Here is a 22,580-nt window from a genome sequence, read left to right on the forward strand (position 1 = left end):
TGTTGTTTTAGAATGAATGAATGAATGAAATGAAAAAACTTCATTTTTCTATGATTTTGATACTACTTCAGGGCTAGTTGGGCGGGGGGGTGGGACATTGATCCAAGCCTCAAGCTCAAGGGCCTTGTTATCATGTGTACTTTTTTTATTTTTAATATGCCCAGGGGCCTTGAAGTCTGGAAGTGGGCCCAGGCCTCTCTGAGCTTCTTCACTCAGCCAAAATAGAAAAAGCGAGAAGGTTCGATCCAGAGCCAAAATCAATGAAGGGAAAAAATATATTCAGATTGAATTTTTGCCCATATTAGATTCCCGACTAAATCCCTTTTCTTAACTTTTCTTCAGAATCTAATCAGCTTTTCATTCCACTTCCAACACTGTATTCTTATAAAGCGGGTTTCAGGGAAGCCTCGCTTAGTGACTGAACAAATGATAATTACGGTATTTGTTAAGCACTTACTATGTGCCAGCCACCATAGGAAGCACAGGGGCAGATGTAAGCAAATTGGGTTGGACACAGTCCCTGTTCCCCTTGGGAACAGTGGAGATAAATGAGGCACAGAGAAGTAAAGTTATTTGTCCAAGGTGCACAGCAGACAAGAGGCATAAGGACAGTTCTAGCCTTCTTAACTTTATGAATAATTTTGAAATCAATTTTTGGCCAAATATATAAAAGCATAAACATTTATATTGTTACTTTAAAAGAAATTTGGGGGGGAAATTTAAAATTTGATTTCCAGGTTAATACCACCTCCTAGCACTTTAATTATGTGAGCAAGTAGTAATAGAACCTGAAAATGTGGCTTAAACATAATTGGTCTAAGATCTGTTCAGTGTTATTAATTTAACAAATATAGTTTGCCTGAATTCTAAATAAAGTCAGTGTGCAGTAATCTAAACACCCAAGCCAGGCAGTCAGACATCCTAAATAGGCCAACTGGGTGTTAGGAGAAGCTGTATAATATAGCAGTTTTCAGAGCACTTATAGCAGGTCCTCCTAGGACTCCTATGGTTAATGAACTGTCAGTGTTTCCATTAGACACTCATTTGTCAGAAGTTTATAACTTGGCTGTAGAAATCCATTTCATACTGCAACTTGTCACAAGATCCAAATCAAAAGTAATCTAGGTTTTAAGTGTTGAAAGCAAAGTCTGCTGGCTCCTAACCTGTTGATCAAAATAAAGACATGTATGGACTTTAGATGAATCTGAACACTAGGCAAAGCAAGCTCCTTTATATCTGCTGGGCAGCAGCATGGGGGAAGAAGTGAAGGAAGTTCTGTTCTTCAAATCCTTTCCATTCTGTAGCATTCCATGGGGCTTGTCACAAGTCCAACCCTGTTCCAGATGTCCAGGATCTATCACCTTGTTCTGAAAATCTTAACTGGAACAGAACCAATCAGTGGTATATAACAGACCTGCTCTCTGCCCACGATGAGCTTACAGTCTACAGAGAGTTTACAGTCTTTTAGAACCTACACTTCCCAATACCCAGCCCCTTGTATTTCCTGTTCCTGCCCCACCAAGAGCAGGAGAGTAGAGTTGTCCATCAGTGGCACCACATGGACACCACTACTCCATGTAACTTCAAGAAACTTTAGAGAAAGTGCCTGGCACAAACCTTGGTAGGTCATCTCCCATCTTCTCTAAGCTGGTAATAACTATTCTCCCTTATCTCACTGCCCAAACAGGGCAGCCTCTCTGTCTAACCATCTGTTTATTTCCAACCTTTATTGTGCACCTACTTTAGAACAGCGCTTGTAGTAGGGATTTGGAAATCTAGACTTTAAACGTGTCAGGAGCAGGGAGTGTGCCTACCAACTCTGTTTTGCTCAAGCATTTAGTACAGTGCTGTGCATACAGTAAGTCCTCAATAAATACCATTGGTTGACAGAAAATATAAATTGAAGGCAGTTCCTGCCCACAAGTAATTCATAATGTAGGGGGAAAGACAAATACTGAACAGCTAACAATTTAACCTTCAAGAAAACTTACCAGTATAAGCCTATTCCCCTTCTAGACTGTGAGCCCGTTGTTGGGTAGGGACTGTCTCTATGTGTTGCCAAATTGTACTTTCCAAGCACTTAGTACAATGCTGTGCACACAGTAAACGCTGAATAAATATGATTGAATGAATGAATGGTCACAGTCTAAGTAGGGGGGAGAACAGGGGCACAGAGAAGTTGTGACTTTTCCAAGCTCACACAGCAAGCAATTGGCAGAACCAGGATTAGAACCCAGGTCTTCTGTCTCCTAGGCCCGGGTTCTTTCCAGTAGGCCACTCTGCTTCTCTTGCTGGCTGAGGACTCAGACTCTGCATCCAGGAGAAAAACTTGTCTGTGCCTCAGTTTCCTCATCTGTAAATTGTGGGGTGGGCGTTGAATACTTGTTCCCACTCCTACTTAGACTGTGAGAGACTGAGATTGTGTCCAACCTGTTTATCTTATATCCACCCCAGTGGTCAGTAAGTATTTAATACATAAGTGCTTAAGGAGCAGGGAGTCGTTTCTCAAAGTCCTGTGCAAACGAGCCTGAGCCTCCACCTCTGAGGCTGTGTTGAGCAGGGGTTAATATATGACGTACTGTCCCCAGAACAAGTTCAGTAGCAACACTAAGAAGCAGCATGGCTTAGTGGAAAGAGAGCAGCCTTGGGAGTCAGAGATCGCAGGCTATAATCCCAGCTCTGCCACTTGTCAGCTGTGTGACTTTGGGCAAGTCACTTAACTTCTCTGGGCTTCAGTTACCTCATCTGTAAAATGGGGATTAAGACTGTGAGCCCACGTGGGGCAACCTGATCACCTTGTATCTACCCCAGTGCTTAGAACAGCGCTTGGCACATAATAAGCACAATTATTGTAATTATGTAGACTCCAAAGCAAAGCCACTTTTAGGAATTCTTCTGCTACTGGGATGCATTACTGCCTTAGGCAGAGCATGAATCTGAAAGGGCCTGAGTGTAGTATACCTACAACGGAAGGGGAAGGAGACCAAGATTATATATTTTTTGTGTGTGCTTTTCTGGGGACATGTGGGTCGTTATGAGTGTCTATGGTTGTCTCTGACATTGTGCTATAGTGTCTGTTACCTCAGTTAGTGACTTGCTGCCCTGCCATCCTGAATGGCATACTCTTTGTGGTGATTATTCAACGCCTGAGTCCTACAAAATATACAAACACACCAGCACAAAGGCATAGTAGTTAACGTATTCTGTCAAGTCATTTCTGACCCATAGAGACACCACTGACACATCTCTCCCAGAACACCCCACTCTCCATCTGCAATCGTCTTGGTAGTGTATCCATACAGTTTGCTTGGTAAAATTACTCATTCCATGCAGTAAACTTGACTCTCCGCCCTCAACTCTCTACTGTGCTGCTGCTGAGCAACATGGGAGAGTTTTGACTTGTAGCAGATTGCCTTCCACTCACTAGCCATTGACCAAGCATAGAGATTAAAAATTTAGAACTTCCTCACTGATTCTCTGTGTTGGTTCACTAGTGATTTGAACCCATTTATGACTAAACGTAGGCTCCAAAGATGTCCAGTTAACAGTAATTTAGTTTTATAAGTTGAAGCAATATATAAGGAGGCACCCTGTTCTAATACCTAGATATCCCATCCTTGAGATTGGAATCTCCTCGAGGTGAATACTGGGTGCTAAGTATGACTGCAACAGTTATACTTGAAATTGAATAAATGGTTGGAATTTATAGTTGCAAAAATTGTTAATAGGAAGATTTTCCTCTGTTTGACAAAATTCAATCACTGCAAGCATACTGCTGGCAGTCATTGCTAAGGAACCATTTAATTCTACTAAGTATGAAAAGCAAATTATTATTTTATCTTCCAGTGATGTCTAGAAGCCTATTAAAAATGTTTGTCTTTGAAAGGAAAACCTCATTTATACTTTTTATACCACAAAGAGCAGTAGTATATTCAAACCTACAATGTAAATAAAAGCTTCATTTGAAAAATATGTCTTATAATGTATCTAGTATTTGTTCTTTGTCTGTAATTTAATGTAGGGAAATAACACCCTGAAGAAAGAAAACAGCATAATTACGAGAACCATATGCATTGAGTGTGTGGTTTTGTTTTTTATTTTAATGACATTTTCCCTGGTTTTGGTAGAAACACCTGGATGTATATCCAGTACTGATTATTTATATAAAAACCACTATTGCTTTTCCTTTAAACAATTTAACATTACTGATTCAAGGTAAAATTCACCATAGTGGAAACATTTGTAACAAATCCAATCTGTTCTAGCTGAGTGTATGACAAAGACTGTTTACTCTACCCACTCTCTATCAGTTATGCTGTTTTGTATTACTGGAAAAGTAGCCTTAATGCAAATAAGCTTTTTGTGAAGGATTATTTCCCAAAGAAGCAATAGTTTATAAAGGAGATACTTTCCTGGGATCACAAAAATCTTACCCAAAATTTTACTTCAAATTAAAAATTTTCTGCTTAATCAGAAAATGTGTGAGGAAAAGAACAATCTAAATGTTGTTGTGGCTCGACATATTTTTCAATGTTTCATAAAAATAATCCATCAAAATTTTTCATTTGAGCTAAAGTGAAGCCTCAAAATGAATAAACGTTGAAACAAAATATGATACTAAATTTTGAAGGGTCCAGATAATTTATTTCAAGTCCTAAATCAGTCATTAAAGGAACTCACTCATCCATGAACCTTGTTAAGGTCTGCATACCATATTAAATATGAAGCTTTGGGGAGTAATGAGGAGCAGAGAGACTCGTGTCATCACTGTTGGCCCTTGCAGATACCAATCAGGTGCCTGTGATGTCACGAGCTACAGCAGATATGCAGCCTCAAGTAATGATGTCACACACACCATTTTATCAAGTCTGCCAAAGACCACCAAGCCTAGAATTTTCATCTGGGAGGTCGCTGACAACCTCCATCCCACCCCCATCACTTCCTCCAGAACCGTTAGGCTCCTTCCCTGGTCTCTATGAGCCACGGGGCATAACTACTGAACCACAGAAGCGATGTCCAGTGATGTATCCAACACGAGTTAAAGCACCCAAAAACCAGGCTACCTAGAATAAATCCAAATTAGTGGCCACTCTTTTAGGAGACATAGATATCAGTGTAGATAGCAAACCTACTAGGAAAGTTATTTCCCTAAAAAGGCATTGTGTAATTTCAGGATTCTTGGTGCCATTCTGTAATATTGGGTCGGGAGCGAGTTCTAACGGCTCTGTGCTCGCCACTTGACCCTATTACCAGTGTGCCTGGACTCTGGAACTGCTACTCTAAACTCACCCAAGGCTGGCATTGGAGATTGGAGCCAAGACTCGGGGAGAGCTGAAGGGAAGGAAAGTCAACCAAGTATTCATGAAGACCAACTGAGTTTGCGTTGTCTGCCCACCTCCATCACTGCTTATGCTTCTTGGAGGAAGATCAATCTAGTCCAGTAACATTTGTTACTTCCCTTACAGTAATTATCCAGAGAAATTTTGAGTAGGCAACCTAACTCCTCTAAAAGAGATGTAGTGCACAAAGTCCTTTGGGATATGAATTAACTATTGGTCAGTTACTGAGAGATTAGTAGATTGTACAAATAGTATTTCACATGACGCTGTTTGTGTTCTAAATAATTCAGAGGGTTTTAATTTGGCTTTAAGAACTTTGTTGTTTGTAGATTATTTCTGGGAACATTCTGGTTAGTTTTTGTACAGCCATGAAAATAACCAGTGGCCCAGAGCTTAAAAAAAATTTGGAATGGAAATTTTCCCTGCTTGCCTCTCCTGTTGCACTTCTTTTGTTTCCTATGAGATGCTTTGTTTGTGCGGGAATGTTCATGCACTTACTGTAGAGTCCTTGTGTGTCTTTAGCCAAGTGATTTGAGGGACAGTCTAAAGGCTTGCAGATGAATAATTAATAGTGAGAGGGGCCACTGTACATTTTGTGGTTCATGTGGAGTTTGGCCAGAAAATGACTTTTGAAACTATTGAAGAAACTGCTTTAGAGGTTTGCCAGAAGATTCAAATGGGAGCATGTTTTATCGTAGTTCAAGTGGGGCTATTTCAATAACTGAAACAATTGTAGCGTGGCCTAGAGGACAGAGCACAGGCCTGGGATTCAGAAGAATGTGGGTTCTAATCTCAGCTTTGCCACTGTCTGCCATGTGATTTTTGGCAAGACACCACTTGACCCTATTACCAGTATGCCTGGACTTTGGAACTGCTACTCTAAACTCACCCAAGGCTGGCATTGGAGATTGGAGCCAAGACTCAGGGAGAGCAGAAGGGAAGGAAAGTTAACTTCTCTGTCTCTCGGTTATCTCATCTCTAAAATGGGGATTAAGACTGTGAGCTCCATGAGGAACATGGACTGTATTCAGCTTGATTAGCTTGTATCTATCCCATTGCTTAGTAAAGTGCCTGGCACATAGCACATATCATTTTTAAAAAGTATTCTGAAGGGAATATGTGGGACAGAGTTTTAATCTATTTTGAAAGAATGAGCTATATATTGCCAGAAAAATATTACTTAGGGCTAAAAGATAAGCACAACGCAATCATTATTTTAAACTGTAGCACTTTTGAAGAAAGAAAGAAAAATGGCGTAGGAAAGCCTCTGAAGTAGAAAATCTTTCAAACTTTCTTAAAAATCTTATTGAGTGTAGAATGACTTTGATACCCTGGAGAGTTGATTTTCCACCTAGTTGACAGGTCCTTGCTGATGTCTTTTATTCTCTGCATATAGCATTTTCAACCCAGAATGTATTCCCTTCCCTTACATCTATGTTGTTGTGTACTCACAGCTGGCCAACTGGCTGGGAACTCCTCAGTAGAGATGTATCGCCAAGTGCTCTTGTCAGGTTGTCGTTGTGTAGAGCTGGACTGTTGGAAAGGGCGAACGGCAGAAGAGGAGCCAGTTATCACACATGGATTCACCATGACAACGGAAATCTCCTTTAAGGTATAATGAATCAAGTAAATTAATATGTCAGGATACCTTAATATGGTTTAGGCATCTCTGAAGAAAAAAAGGCTAGAAATCATGAAGTGGTTACCGATGAAGCAGTTGGTAGGCATAATTACCTGTCGCATATTTCCCTCTGCAATATGCAAAACTGTTCAACATTCAAAATGTTTGTTCCTTACTGTACCCATTTTACCTTCTTTGTAGTCATTCAATGGTATTTGAGTGCTTACTACATGCAGAGCACTGTCCGAAACGCTTGGGAGAATACAGTAACAGAATTGGTACACACATTCTCTGCCCATAAAGAGCTACAGTCTAGAGGAGGATCTTACCATCTATAGGACTACCCCAAGTTTAAGTAAACAATAAGGTTTCTTAGCAGTCATTTGTTATTCAATTTTGAAATAAATTTGCTGTTCAACCTAGGGAACTTTGCAGCATGGCCTGGGAGTCAGAAGGATCTGGGTTCTAATCGGGCTCCACCACTTATCTGCCGTGCGACCTTAAACAAGTCACTTAACATCTCTGTGCCTCAGTTCCCTCATCTGGGACCGGGACTGTGTCCGACCTGATTATCTTGTATCTACCCCAGCACTTAGAACAGTGCCTCACCCATAGTAAGTGCTTAGCGAGAGCTAGTATTATTACTTAGAAGAGTTTGGGGAAGATTGGCATCATTATGAAATATGACTTGAAAATGTTACTGAATTCCATGAAGTGGAAATATTGGCCATATTTGACTAACCTCATGTGGCATCTCCTGCAGTACAGCCTTTTATTTAAGCTTTATTTTCCCACCTTTTTCCCTTGTTTCATTTCCCATAATCTTTGTAATCATAACCAAAGCTCATCGTGTTTTCATAGCAACTGGCGGAAGGTGAACACAAATGAATCATGGGATTCTGTTCAGTTCAATTGTGTTGACTGAGGACTTACTGTGTGCAGAGCACTTTACTGAGCACCTGGGAGAGTGCAGTATAGAAATATAACAGATTCATTCCCAGCCAACAGTGAGCTTACAATTTAGAGGTTATTCTTTTTATGGTATTTAAGTACTTAACTGTGTGTCAAACGCTGTTCTAAGCACTTGGGTAGGTAAAGATTAATTGGGTTGGACACAGTCCCTGTCCATCATGGGACTCACAGTCTAAGTAGGAGGGAGAACAGGTATTTAATACCTATTTTCCACTTGAAGAAACAGAGGCAAAGAGAAGTTAAGTGACCCAACCAAGGTCACACATCAAGCAATTGGCAGAGCTGTGATTAGAACCCAAGTCCTCTGATTCCTAGGCCTGTTCTCCTTCCACTGGGCCATGCTGCTTCTCATTTAGGAGTAGGTAATGTTATGCAGGAGGACAAAGAACCGAATTAGAAATCAATAGGTTTGCATGATATTCCCAGTTCATATGAATTTGGAGCAAGTTATGCCTCAAGTAATCTCTGGGCGTGAACTGCAGTTAGTGAATATTTATTTGTCAACTAGAAAATTCTGAGAACACCTTGGGGTTTCCTGGAGCAAGTGTGTGCAAGGCAGTAGGCATGTTCTATGCTGCATTTTGGCCTGGGTCACTACCTTCTCAACAAATTGGAGTGATTCTTTTCATGCTGTCAATTATCAGAGTGGTTCTCAAGTCATGTATTCAAAAGTAAAGTCACAGTCTCATTGATTGTCTGCTCTTGGCCTTCAGAAAAACTATTTTCCAGGTTTATATTGCTTGAGAGAAATGCCAATAGGTATGGCAAATTATTCCATCACCACATACAAAACATGTACTCCAAACATTACCTGCTGTTATAAAGCAAGATTGAAATATTGAAAGGAGAGTTTTAGTAGAGATTTTGGTAAATGACAAATGCTTTGTGGATTATTGCATCTAGTTTTGGAAATCATCCATACAATCTCTTTTGACTTTGAGGCAATTCCTAGTATCAGTCAAGAGTCTATGAGCCCATGGGCTAATCAGTAACTATGGCTTATCTAAGAAAAAAGATTAGAAGGCATAACTGGCTGTCAAGTAATGCATGGTTATTTTAATCGTGCAGAATATTTCATTAAAGCTGTTGCTTTAGGCGTGGACTCCTCTGTAAGGTTACACTTCTATATTTAAGTGTGTGGTTCAGTCAAACATTGATAAAAACACTTGGGGAGTGAGAAGACACTGTAGGCAAATAGTATCATTTTAAAGACATTATGTGGTTACAAAGCAAATGCAATTCAATTAAAAGCTTCTAGCAAAACACCTTTTACCTGTGTGCTGATCTAACTGAAATTGTTAGCTAAGTATGGTATATTTTGGGCTCTTGATTTGGCTTGTAAAACAAGAAGACTTTTTCCATTTTAGTTTCTATTTGCTAAAGTTGGTGATTAAACAATATTGATAAGAAGTCACCTTGAAGACCGGAATGAACCTGATTCCTTCCTAACTTCCTTCCAATCTCCTTTCCCCCACGCTGTGGAAAACCACCTTGAACGATGCGATAGAAATCCATACAAATAAGTAATTAATGAATAATGTGACCATGTGTATTGCCTTTGGCGGACCCATCATGCCTTGGCTCCTTTGAGATCAGTCTCAGCAGCAGGTGAGCATATCAGCTGCTGCCTCCCTGGAGTTCCTGCTGCTGTAGTTTGACTTCCACTTTTTCTGTCACTCCAGGCAAGAGCAGTGGGAAGTCTGATGAATCAAGCTGCTTTGCGTACCCGCTGCTCTTTCTAATCTCTTGCCAGTTCTGTTTGGCTCCACCTCAAGTAGGTCCCTGTAGTAGCATAGGTTTTTCTGCCCGTGAGTTTATGTGTGCATCTGTGTGACTCGATAGCTGATGTAGTCCCCCATTCCCCATAACCGTCAGTGGTTACGTGTTCTACTTGACATTAAGCAGAAACTCCTGACTATTGTCTTTAAAGACACTCAATCAGCTCTTTTCCTCCTGCTTATCCACTCTCTTCTCCTACTCCACCCCAGCTCGTACTCTTGGTTTCTCTCAAGCTAAGTCATTCACTATGCCTTGTTCTCAACACTTCTGCCTCCTCCTTCCCCTCCTGCTTAGAATTCCTTCTCCTTTTATATATGCCAAGACACAGCGCTGCCCCATCTTTAAATCCATAATGAAATCCCATCTCCCCAAAACCTTCTCCCATTAAATTTCTCATCTCCCGGATTATTTTCCCCTAATTGCCGTTTCAGCACTTCTGTGCCATTTATACCCTGGTTTATTCACAACTGCTCCTGAGGCAGTTCTCTAGAACTTGTCTTACATTCCCTACTATTGTTCTTTTATGGGTATTTGTTAAGCATTTATTGTTATACCCGGCACTGTTCTAAATGCTGGGGTAGATATGGGCTAATGAATTTGAACACAGTCCACGTCTCACTTGGGACTCAGTCTTAATTCCCACTTTACAGATGAGGTAACTGAGGTACAGAGAAGTGAAATGACTTGCTCAGGGTCACACAGCAGACAAGTGGCAGGATTAGAACCCATGTTCTTTTGACTCTCAGGCCCATGCTCTGTACACCAGGCCGTGCTGCTTCTCTGCTACCTACCATAGATTTTAAAGCATTCAATCATCTTAGTCCCTCCTGCCTCATCTCCCTGATTTCCTACTTCAAGATCTGCCCAAACACTAGCTCCTCTGAAGCTAACTATTCATTGTCTCTTGATCTTGTCTATCTCACTGATGACGCCTCACCCACATCCTGCCTCTGGCCTTGAGCTCCCTCCCTCTTCATATCTGACAGATGTTCATTCTCCGTAAATTCAAACCCTTATTAAAAATGCATCTCCTCCAACAGGGCTACCCTAACTAAAATCTTGCTTCCTCTTTCCACTCCCTTCTGCATCGCCTGTGCACTAAGATTTGCACCCTTTATTCACCCCTCCCTGAGCCCCACAGCAATCAATCAATCTTATTTATTGAGCACTTACTGTGTGCAGAGCACTGTACTAAGCGCTTGGGAAGTACAAGTTGGAACTTGTAACAGCACTTACATACATATCCGTAATTCAATTTGTATTCATGTCTGTCTCCCCATCCAGATTGTAAGCTCTTTTTGGGCAGGGAACATGTCCTCCAACTATTATAATATACCCTCCCGAGAGCTTACTACATTACTCTGTGCACAGTAAATGTTCAGTAAATATGATTGATTGTTTATTTAAGCCTATAGTCATCTTCATGTCCATTTTTCTCTCTTACTTCCCCAGTAATGATTCTGTGTCTGTCTCCCCTGCTAGATTCTAAGCTCCTCAAGACCTTCTACCATTACTGTACCCCATCCCAAGCACTTAGTACAGTGCTCGTCACCTAAACACTCAATAGCTATGGATAAAAATGTAGGTAACAAAACTGTAGAACGTTGACGAGTCAGGAGCACATTACAGGCAAACCCAGAGAATAATAATAAAATGAATAACTCTTTTCTTCCAAATATGTAGGACAGCAAAAAATGCAGAAACACATTGCAAACAATGGACTTTTCATATTAGTGTTCTGATTTTTAGGAAGTGATAGAAGCCATTGCTGAATGTGCATTTAAGACATCACCTTACCCGATTCTTCTCTCTTTTGAAAACCACGTGGATTCGTAAGTAGTTAAATTCTTCTTTAATGGATTCTCTTTGCATTCTTTAATTGTTTAATCTTAATTCTTTGGCCCTGTGGATATTGGAAAAACGTTTTAGGCACTATAACTGCCTTGTTTCAACCATATAATCTACTGAGTTCCATATTTTCATTTCCACATGTAGAATTTGCATGTTTCATTCTAGGCAGTAGAATAATTTTCTGAGAACACATTTAAATTCCATTTTCAATATTGGATTCTCAATATAATTGTGTGCTTTATAAAATTCTGTGAAAACTATAAACTTGTAAATGTTCTCATATTTTTTGCATGCTAAATTTGTTTTTAAAAGACAGCTGAATGCACAGACATGCACAATTTAACCACTCCTAGCACTATTCATATCTTTTTCTCTCCTGTGACTATTTTTAAATGGTTTTACCAAATCAAGAGGTCCTAAGTGGTCTGCTCTTTTAGTGTCACATCACTTTAGGAGAAGTATTGGGAGACATAGTAAGTCTTGGCGGACTTATGTGGTAGAACTGTCACAGTTGGCACTGCCCAAGACTAGGACCAGTTGGGATCAGTAGGGCAGGAGCCAAAAACCAGGACAGTAGGAGGGGGATGGATATGGAAACAGATTGCCAGTAAGCTTTCCGCTTCTGACTGTAATTCTTTCATTTCCCCCTTTAGTTTTCCTCCCATCATACTTTCATAACTGGACTAGGTGTCCCTACCTCTGAGACAGTAAGCCCCATGTGGAACAGGGACTCATTCCAATCTGATTCTCTTATACCTACCTTATCACTTGGCACAAAGTCAGCAGTTAAATACCATTCTTGGTCTTGTTGATTGGTGTTATTTTTGTAGGATCATTCCTTAAGGGATTAAAGTTTAGAGATACAAAACTGCCAAAATACTGGGTGATAAGTGGCCTGGCAATTACAGTAGAGAATAGGCAGAACCTAAAATATCAATATAATATGATTGTAGGTGACAACTTTGAGTGCAGGATCAAAAGGGGAGGCTAGTATCATAGTGGAAGGGATGACTGGAAAGAGGAACATGCTCTGATCATTTCAGTATCTTTGAGGAGGTAGGCTGAATGTAACCTCTTTGTTCCTCTTATTTTGGTGCTGCAGTCATCTCAAAGTTCCTTGAGGTCTGGGATATTAAAAATGTAAGTGTCAAGATTATCCAAACCTTACATGAAGAAAAGTGGATACTCCCAAGACATCAATATTTTCCTATTTATAATCACATAGCCTGGGATCCTCAGCCACCAAATGCTTTACATTTATTTCAGTGGCAATCAGGTCGAGATTCATGTTTCTGGTTTAAAATTGTTTCAGCCTCCATAATAAATGTAAACTTGAGCAGTGCCCAAATAATGGCATTTTAATTGATCTAAAATGCTATTTGACCATTTGAAAGATCAAGTGATAAACTAAGTCACAGCTGAACTCAGTGTGTTTGCGGGGGCGGTGGGGAATTGGGGAACAGGTATTTTCATTTTTGTAGGTTAAAGGCAATAGAGTACAGTTGTACCTCGGAGCGTTGAGATAATCTGATGTCACTGAAGCAACACAGAAAGCTACTCAGGAGCAAGACTCAGCTGTATTAGTCATGCTGAGGCCAGTTCTGTGGCCTTGACTCCCATTGTAAATCAGCTCCACTAGCAATATCATGTAGTCAACACTGTCTTTCAGCCAAAGAGAAAACCCCAGTATAATCATTTCAAAGCTAATCTCCCTGGATCGCTATAGTCCATTCTTTGGACTTTAAGGAAAAGACTACAGCAGAGACAGGCAGTTGATTATTACTCCCTGATACCAAAAATTCTTCAGGTTGGGAAAACAACCTACTAGACACAGAGGAAAAAGTCACTGCCATAGGCCAAGACGTCTCAGTGGATTATGTTCCAGGCCATTCTGTCTGTCAGAGGATGGTGTTCTTAACTAACTGCCCCAGAAACCAGACGTTAAGTGAGCAATCTATCCCAAGGGTGTGATATTCTTCGTAGTCCAACGCTTTGTTTGAGGCATTCGTTGGCTGAGAGTGCCTCTGGCCCATCTGCTACCTAAAGGACCATCAGTTTGATGCTGAGGGAGCATCTCGTTGTACCGTCAAGGACTCCTGTCCACACTAGAAGACTTCAGAGCACATCAAGGAGATATGGCATGTACCGGTCCTGGATTCCCTAATGGCTTGCAGCCTAAAATGCAGTCCATCTCCATGGTAGCTGAGTGTTTTCTCAATACGCAGGTTTTCTTGATCACTAATTGCAATTTAATGCCTTTTAGTCCTGGAGTTGTAACCCACACTTGAAGCAGTTCTATACTCCCGACCTTGACCGTTCAATTTGCCTCTCCTCTCTGAGTCAGTTCCCTGGATGGTGGTTGTTTGTGCCTGTGGTGACTAATCTGGCTGCCAAAGTGCCATTGTAGATATTCTGTTTGCCAGAGGCACCTGCCTCTTGCTCACTTCTTAATTGCTATTTAAATGAATATGGCCAGGCACTCTTTAAATCTAAGGCCAAGGAAAAGCCATCCATTCTTCCTTTATTTCTGCCAGCTGCGCTGGCCTGTTCATTCTGGCAGATAAATAAGCATGACCTGTGCTGGCTTTGGGGCATCCAGGAAGCTTACAAAATGTATCCCTAGTCTAATCTACCACACACTGTTAGTAAAAAATTTGTTCCAAATACAGGGATGAAGCAAAGTATCTTTGTACTCCTACTACTCTCTAAGTAGTGGTCAGGGATGTGACCCATTAGTGGAAGATGGCACTGGGCAAGGAATGATTCTGAATCCTCATTACAGTCTAAACACTATACAGATAGCCAGGAAAGAACATAATAATAATTATTATTATTATAATTGTGGTACTTAAGTGCTGTGTGCCAAACACTTCTCCAAGTGCTGGGACAAATAGAAGTTAGGTTGGACACAGTCCATGTCCCATACGAGGCGCATACTCTTAATCCCCATTTTACAGATGAGGTGAGAAGTTGAGTGACTTGCCCAAGGTCACACAGCAAAATGGCAGAGCCAGGATTAGAACCCAGGTTTTGTTGCTTCCCAGGCCCATGTTTTATCCACTAAGCCACACTGCTTCTCATACCAACATCCCTCCAACTGCAGTTGAATCCCGTTTCCTTGTACCTGTCCTAAGTGGCCTCGTAGAAGGAGCATGGGCCTGGGAGTATGGAGACTTGGGTTCTATTCCTGGCAATGCCACTTGCCTGCTGGGGAACCTTGACCATTAAGCTTCTCTGAGCCTCAGTTTCCTCATCTGTAAAAGGGGGCTAAAATATCTAATTTGGCAGGGCTGTATGGGACAAGGACTGGGCCCAGTCTATCCCAGTCCTTAGTACAAAGCTTGGCGCATGTTAGCACTCAAATACTACTATAATAATTGTTTAATAATAATGATTGTTATCATTAATAAAAATGCAGTGACATCTGTTTGGATTCTTCAGTTTTACAAGATTCAGCTGAAAGGGCTGTGTAAATCCAATAGGGGTGTTGCATGGTTTGCAGTTTTGCAAGTAAAAAATGGAAGTATATTCAGCAGCTGCAAGTTTTAAAAGCCATATTCAAGAGGGCAGCATCATTCCGTGTGGTTCTACCATTTGTGTAAAAGAATTCCTGATTGGGTTGATGGTTTGTCATTCAAGAGTTTGGTGGGTGGGAAATGTATATATGTTTGTACATGTTTATTATTCTATTTTACTTGTACATATTTATTTTATTTTGTTAATATGTTTTGTTTTGTTGTCTGTCTCCCCCTTCTAGACTGTGAGCCCACTGTTGGGTAGGGATCATCTGTATATGTTGCCAACTTATACTTCCCAAGTGCTTAGTACAGTGCTCTGCACACAGTAAGCGCTCAATAAATATGATTGAATGAATGAATGAAAAGAGAGTGCCGAGATCAGTTTAGTTTCCAATCAATCAGTGGTATTTATTGAGCATCTGCTGTATGCAGAGCACAGTACTAAATGCTTGGGAGAGTACAGTAGACTAGGTACTATGATCCCTGCCCACAAGGAGCTTACTGACCAGAAGTGGAGGCAGATATTAAAACAAATTGCAGGTGGATATGAATAAGTAATTTGGGGCTGTGAGTGGAGGGCAGCTTTGGAGAGAAAGGCCTTCCCAGTGAGGGTACCTAATCATATGGGAGTGGAGTGAAATTCAAAGTGCCAAAGGAGATCAGACCAAGTGCATAAGTGATACAAAAGGGAGGGTGAATAGTGTAAGAGAGGGCTTAGTCAATCAATTGTATTTGAGCACTTAGTTTGTGCAGAGCACTGTACTAAGTGCTTGGGAGAGCACAGTATAACAATAAACAGACACATTCCCTGCCCACAAAGTGATTTCGGTGTAGAGATGAGCTTACAGCCTAGTCAGGAAAGGGTCTTGGAGGAGAGATAATTTTAGTAGGATTTTGAAGGTAGGGAGAGTGGCTGTCTATGAATTATGAGGCAGGAAGGCATTAGCAGGTATCCCCAGCAGGATGAACTAAGAAGCAGAGTTAAATGTCATAGAGCAAATCTACCATGACAGCAAGATGGTCTGCTAACTCCTCAGCATTTTATCTGAATTCACTGCAACGTTTTGATGATTTGTGACTTCGATTATAGTCCCTCTCGTTTCTTTGCCTCCCTTATATAATCCTTTTTCTCTCACTTCAACACTTCAGAAGAAATGTGACAGCACATTGAGAATTTTGCAAAGCAACATAGTAAAATGTCAACCAGGACAAGTAAGGAATGGTGTTGAGGTGGGAGTTGTTACAAATACAAGACCCATGTAAAAAAAAAAAAAAATGGGTAAATAGTAAACCTTTAAGATTCTCCCTGTCAATATAGGAAGGTATTTGGCCACAATTTAGGTTTCAGTTGTTGGTGTTTGACCTCAGGGCATGTGATCCTGATCATTGAAAAGGAGTTCAAGGTTTGCTTTTTCCCTGAGGACTAGAGTGCAGGGAAAACTGACCCAGGAAATAAAAGATCCTCACAGTGGAGAGTAGTTCCTTGAGTATTTAGGTGATAACCAATACAAATTGAATTGGATAGAAAAGTGCACTTCTTTTGGAACCGAGTTTGCTGCCTCACGTCTTAAGTGAAAGAGAAGAATGTTTATGGACCCAGCTACCTTCCTACAATATACAAGATCCCTCACCTATATCCTTGCAGACTAGGAAAGGGGATCCTAAAGTAATGATGGGGTGATGTTAAGGATGGAATGGTGTAGGTGCATTTCCAGAAATTTTCTCATCAGCACAAACTGTCAGTGCTCTGTTCCTGCAAGACACCTTCCATAAGTTGAATGAAGCACATGCAGCTATTGCCCAGGAAACACAAGTTCAGTTGAAATAGGGGGTTCTGGAGTGGGCAGAGAGAGCAGTTCCCTTTCTGCAAGTCCAGGACTGTGGTGTTCTAAGCTACCCCTGGATGGTGATAGGATAATTGGATGAATTATTTGAATCCTAATCTCTGCATTTCTCAAGCATTCCAAAGTGGTCTTACACTTTGGAAATTCTCATCCTGAATGAACTTCCTGAAAGTATTCTAGAAGTTTAAAAAAAAAAAAAAATGGCCCCTGCCCTCCAGGATTTTAGAATCAAATCAGAAATTCTCATTTTTAATAGCAGTCGGAATTGTGTCACATACAGCCTGCAGAGTTGTGAAAATGGAGACTTGGCTAAAAGAGTAAAATATCTCAAACTTCTGAAAGATTAAAATATCTAATTAAGACAATTGGAAGCAAACAGAGGTGACCATGGTACAATTTTTCTCTCACATTTGTATTTAACTTGATATCCTTGTAAGTACATGAGATCCTTCTATCCTGTCTGACAGAAACAAGTGTATTATTTTTATGAACGACAAAAATCTTTATTATACAATTCCGTGTGTAATTTGCAATCCATAAGAGATGTCTGAAAATAGCCGAATGCATCTAGATCATTGAAAATGATCCAGGATGAGAGGATGAGGAAATGATCGCTTCATTTAGTTGAAGGATACGAGATTTGGCGAGGCTGCCGGCACATTCAGTCCAGAAGTTGAATAAACCTCATTTGATTCTGTGTTCTCTCTCTCCCTCCCCCAGCCCTAAACAGCAAGCGAAGATGGCAGAATATTGCCGACTAATATTTGGTGATGCGTTGCTCATGGAACCCCTGGAAAAATACCCAGTAAGGCACTTGAGTACTTATCCAACCAAAGTGTATGAAAATGTTTTTCCTGTGTTTCAGGTCTTAGTGCTGTTCCAAGTTTATATTTAATGTCATATAAAATTGATGGGCTTAGTTCTCCTCTACCATCCCCGGGGGGAAGTAGCAACAAGACCTCCTGTTGACAGACAGACAAGAGTTTCCCACTGTGTCCCTCCTAGACTCTTCCCCTCTCACCAGCATGACCCGGGGGTAGTGGCAGTCTGTTCAGCTTCGGAGAGAGGAGCCTTCCCAGTGAGGGTTATCTTATCATGAAGGACCGACTGTGCAGTAGGCTGAATCAGTTTCCCTTTCCTGCAGGTTGCTCCCTGATTACTCCTGCTTCGCCTCTTGTCGTGCCATTTAAATTTCCTCAGTAATGGAGGCATGCTTTTTAGCCTATCTTTATTGAGCTGCCCCTGTCTCCCAGCCCTCCCCCACAATGCACCCTCAGCAGGGACAGAGAGTGGGGCACTGGGATAAGTATCAACAATTTGCCTGAATATCTGATTCCTGTGCTAGATTATAAACTTCTTGAGGCCAGGAATCATGTCTACTTTCTCCACTGTACTCTCCCAAGTGCGTAACAGCTCGTTTACTTGTACATAATACTCCTCTGAGATGAAGTGATCTTTTACTTGACATTTCATTAGCCATTGCCACAAGAAAAACAATATTACAGTCAACTCTTGTTTTAGCAAGAAACAACTTCTCACTTTAAAAAGTGCATTTGTCTGCATGCTTCTTTTTTACACATTTTCAGCATGGTAAACACACATTCCCTGAATTTGTTACAACAAGTACTCTGGCCTGAACCTTCCTCTTGCACAATGTCTCAGAAGCCATTTAGTCAATATCACTGCGGGGGGCCATATATGACCCTTCAGCAGTAACCTTCTGGGCCCAACAGTTGAGATGGGGAAGGAGCCGAGGCAGTAGAATGACAGCAGAGAGTCAATAGGGAGAGCTGGGGAAGGATGAGGCAGGAACCAATCAATTAATGTTACCTCTTGAGTGCTTACTGTGTGCAAAGCACTGTACTAAGCACTTGGGAGAGTGAACTATATTATAAAATAACAAAACTGATAGACATGTTCCCTGCCCACAGTGAGTTAGAGAGATCTGGCTATTCAAGAAGCTGATCTCTGACAACCTCTCCTCCGTTGCACTTTCCCCTTTTTCTCCCCCAGTTCTCTCCACCTGCCCCACCACCCTAAGCCAGTTCAATTGCCAACTTTTCTTTCGTCCCCCGCAGGAAGCGGCAGGAAGGATGTGATTGTCCAAAAGCTCCTGAACCATGTACAGGAGTTTCTAATAAACAGCAGTATGGCCTAGTGGAAAGAACATGGGTCTGAAAATCAGAGGACCAGGGTTCTATTCTCAGCTCTGCCACTTGCCTGCTGGGTGACCTTGGGCGAGTCGCTTAACTTGTCTGTGCCTCTGTTTCCTCATCTCCAAAATGAGGATTCAATACCTGTTCTCCCTCCTACTTAGATTGTGAATACCATGTTGAACCCGATGATCTTGTATCTTCCCCAGTGCTTGACAGATAGTAAGCATTTAACAAATACCACAATTAGAATAATTATAATGATAATAGTAATTCCTGTTATCACTACTATTATTAAAGAATAAAACTTTTGTGGAATTAAGAGTTTTCAAAAACTCTTCGAGGAGGTGACTGCACCAAGCTTGGTGAACCCTAAAAGCAAATAAACCCCTCTCAGCCTCAGTTTATCCAGCTCCTGAGTCCTTTTTTGCTATCATTTTAGTTATGCATCAGAATTATATATTGGATCCTTTCTCCCTCAGATAGAGAGCCCCAACCTTGCATGCCACAAACACCCTTTGATTCTACATCTTAGTTATGGCTCGGTTGAGGATGAATGGCACATGTTTGGTAGTTCTTTCTCCTAACCCACATCCCTCCAACTGCAAATCAATCCCATTTCTTTGTACCTGTCCTTAGAGGAGAAAAGGCATTTTGCTTTAACCGTGAAGTACCTAACGTTTTTGGTTTTCAAGCCATATAATATCGATGGCATTATCGAGAGCTTATTTATTGTGTGTGAGAAACATACTAAGCACTTGGGAGAGTACACTCCAGTAGAATTGTCCTCATTTAAGAAGCTTATTTGGCCCTTTTTGGAGCTCCAAGTCTGCTCCAATGAAACGGGAGGTTGTTGATGGGGGCACTGATGCCAGTGCCAGCTCATCATACCACCTTCTTTTTCATCCTTCCTCTCTCCTCCCTTTTCTTTTTCTCTTCCTGTCTGGGACTTGGGCTGGAGGGTTGAGAGAGTGGGGATTCTTGACAAAACATCTGTGCTGGCAGCAACAGCTGATCCTATGAAGCCATTATTGCTTCAGGATTCAGTGTGAGGTAGTAACAACACATTGCATTGCTGGCAATGTCAATTTTTACCACTGTTTTGCATAAAATATTTGGCAATTCCTGGGTTAGTCCATCAGTCTTCTAATGTGGGTCATCTTGGTTGCTTCTCATATTTATTACCACATTTACTTGTTTCAATGAAGGAAATGGACAGGGCTCATGGACACTAGGTGTTTTCACCTGTGGCTTAGTGAATATGCTTTCTCTCTTTGTAATAGCTTGAGTCTGGAGTTCCTCTTCCAAGCCCCATGGATTTAATGTATAAAATACTGGTGAAAAATAAAAAAAAATCTCACAAGTCTTCCGAAGGAAGTGCAAAAAAGAAGCTTTCTGAGCAAGCATCCAATACGTACAGTGACACATCCAGTGTGTTTGAACCCTCATCTCCTGGAACGGGTAAGTGGTTACTGTAATCATTGTGGCATGATGTCAAGGCTTCTGCAAGGGGGAAAAGCTATCGAATCTCCATTTTATGAATGACGGAACTGAGGCACAGAGAAGTTGAGACTTGTGCAAGGACACACAGCAAGTAAGTGGCAGAGCTGGGATTAGAAACCCAGGTCCTCTGAGTCCCAAGCCCATATTCTTCCCACTAGGCAATACTGCTTCTCATTTAGGAGTTGTTAATGTTGTGCTGGAGGACAAAGAACTGAATTGGGAATCAGTAAGTTTGCATGGTATTCTCGGCTCACTTATATGAACTTGGATGAAGTTATGCCTCAATCTCTGGGAGTTTACTGTGAAAAGTAAAGATTCATTTGATTTCAACTTGAAAATTCTGAGAACACTTGGAGTTCCTTGGAGCTAGTATGTGGAAGTCAGTATCTATTTTCTATGCAGCATCTGGTCCCGAATCATTACCTTCTCATCAAATTGGAGTCAATCTCACCACCAACTTCTCACCCATGTCCTGCCTCTGGCCTGGAGCACCCTCATTTTTCACATCTGACAAACAATTACTCTCCCCATCTTCAAAGCCTTATTGAAGGCACATCTCCCCCGAGAGGCCTTCCCTGACTAAGCTTTCATCCCCTCGTTTTCTACTCCATTCTGCATTGCCCTGACATCCTCCCTTCACTCAGCACCCCCACCCCAACAGAATTTATGTGCGTAACACTAATTTATTTATATTAATGTCTCTCTCCCACCCCTATAGACTAAGTTTGTTGTGGGCAGTGAATGGGTCTGTTATACTGTTTTGTAGTACTCTCCCAATTGCTTAATACAGTGCCCTGAATACAATAAGTGATCAATAAATGTGATTGGTTGATTGACATGGGACTTACAGTCTAAATAGGAGGGAGAAGAGGTATTTAATCCACATTTTACATATGAGGAAACTGAGCCATAGAGAATTTAAACTCTCACCTATTGAGTTTAATGTAGTCTGTGGTTTAGTCTCTCTACACTTAGGTTTCTACTTATACACTTATGTATAGGGTGGAATAATAACACTTAATCTTTCTTACTTCATTGCCCAGCTGCTGATATAAGCAAACACCTTACCTATTTGGGATCTTTTTTTTGGCCATTGTCATATTTTACACATCTGATGCCCATAAATTATTGAAAGGCTTTATAAATGCCACTCAGTGTTTGTGAGTAGACTCAGTCTGTGTACTGAAGTTCTTAGTAGTGTCAATGAAAATATAACATTCAGCTCTTGAATCCTGGATTTAACATTTAAATTAATAAATATTTAATCATAATGCCTAAAGATGTTCAAGAGTTTTTGAAAGACTTATTTTACCCTTAGGACCTAAATTTAAAGTTGAGCATAATAAATGATGCTTCTCCGGCTTCTAATTTGAAATAGTTCCTTAAATAATAATTAGCTTGTGTTTCACTCTGGCAACTTCTTTTCTATCCTCTGTATCAATTTACCACCTCCGGTTCTATTTTTCTTCCTTATGAAAATAACCTATCATTAAATATTAAACTATTTGTTTGGGGCTTCTATAACCTTTTAAATGCATATTTCTGCCTCTTTTCTGCCCAAGGACAGATGTGAGAAAGAGACATTTAATGGATATTTCCCAGTTAAATATTTTGAATTAAATGGCAGTTTAATGCCCTTCAGAGCTCCTTGTAATACTCTGCCTATTGATCCATGGATGTTGGCTAGCTATAAAGAGTATAAATTTTGTGATACCATCCACTTTTCCCACCACGAGGGTCTCTTGGAAATGCTCTTATTAACTTCGATGCATAACAGAAATAATGAATTTCACAGGCAGTGAATGTTATTGCTTAATCTCAAAAAAAGAAACAACCCAGAACCAGCAATCTGTTAGCAATTGAGTGGATTTCATAATACAGCCTAGAGCTGGTTGTGCAATCATGTTCTTTTAGTCAATGGAAATTTGGGGAGTACTAAAATGGAGATGGTTTAATGAATAAAGGACATTTCTCATTTGACATTTAAATTACCAGGCATT

At 40.8% G+C, this 22,580-nt stretch overlaps 1 protein-coding gene across 2 annotated transcripts in view; it reads left to right on the top strand.

Annotated features, from left to right (window-relative positions):
• Positions 1-22,580, top strand: part of PLCB1 (phospholipase C beta 1) — a 444,925-nt gene that overhangs the window by 311,526 nt on the left and 110,819 nt on the right. For both annotated transcript variants that reach the window (XM_038750967.1, XM_038750968.1), the window contains exons 11-14: positions 6,794-6,951; positions 11,461-11,543; positions 17,645-17,729; positions 20,361-20,538. In XM_038750967.1, the coding sequence (XP_038606895.1) occupies positions 6,794-6,951; positions 11,461-11,543; positions 17,645-17,729; positions 20,361-20,538 (504 nt within the window). The remainder of the gene's footprint in view (positions 1-6,793; positions 6,952-11,460; positions 11,544-17,644; positions 17,730-20,360; positions 20,539-22,580) is intronic.

The sequence above is a fragment of the Tachyglossus aculeatus genome, chromosome 9 (genome assembly GCF_015852505.1).
Source record: "Tachyglossus aculeatus isolate mTacAcu1 chromosome 9, mTacAcu1.pri, whole genome shotgun sequence".
In the NCBI taxonomy this organism is placed as follows: Eukaryota; Metazoa; Chordata; class Mammalia; order Monotremata; family Tachyglossidae; genus Tachyglossus; species Tachyglossus aculeatus.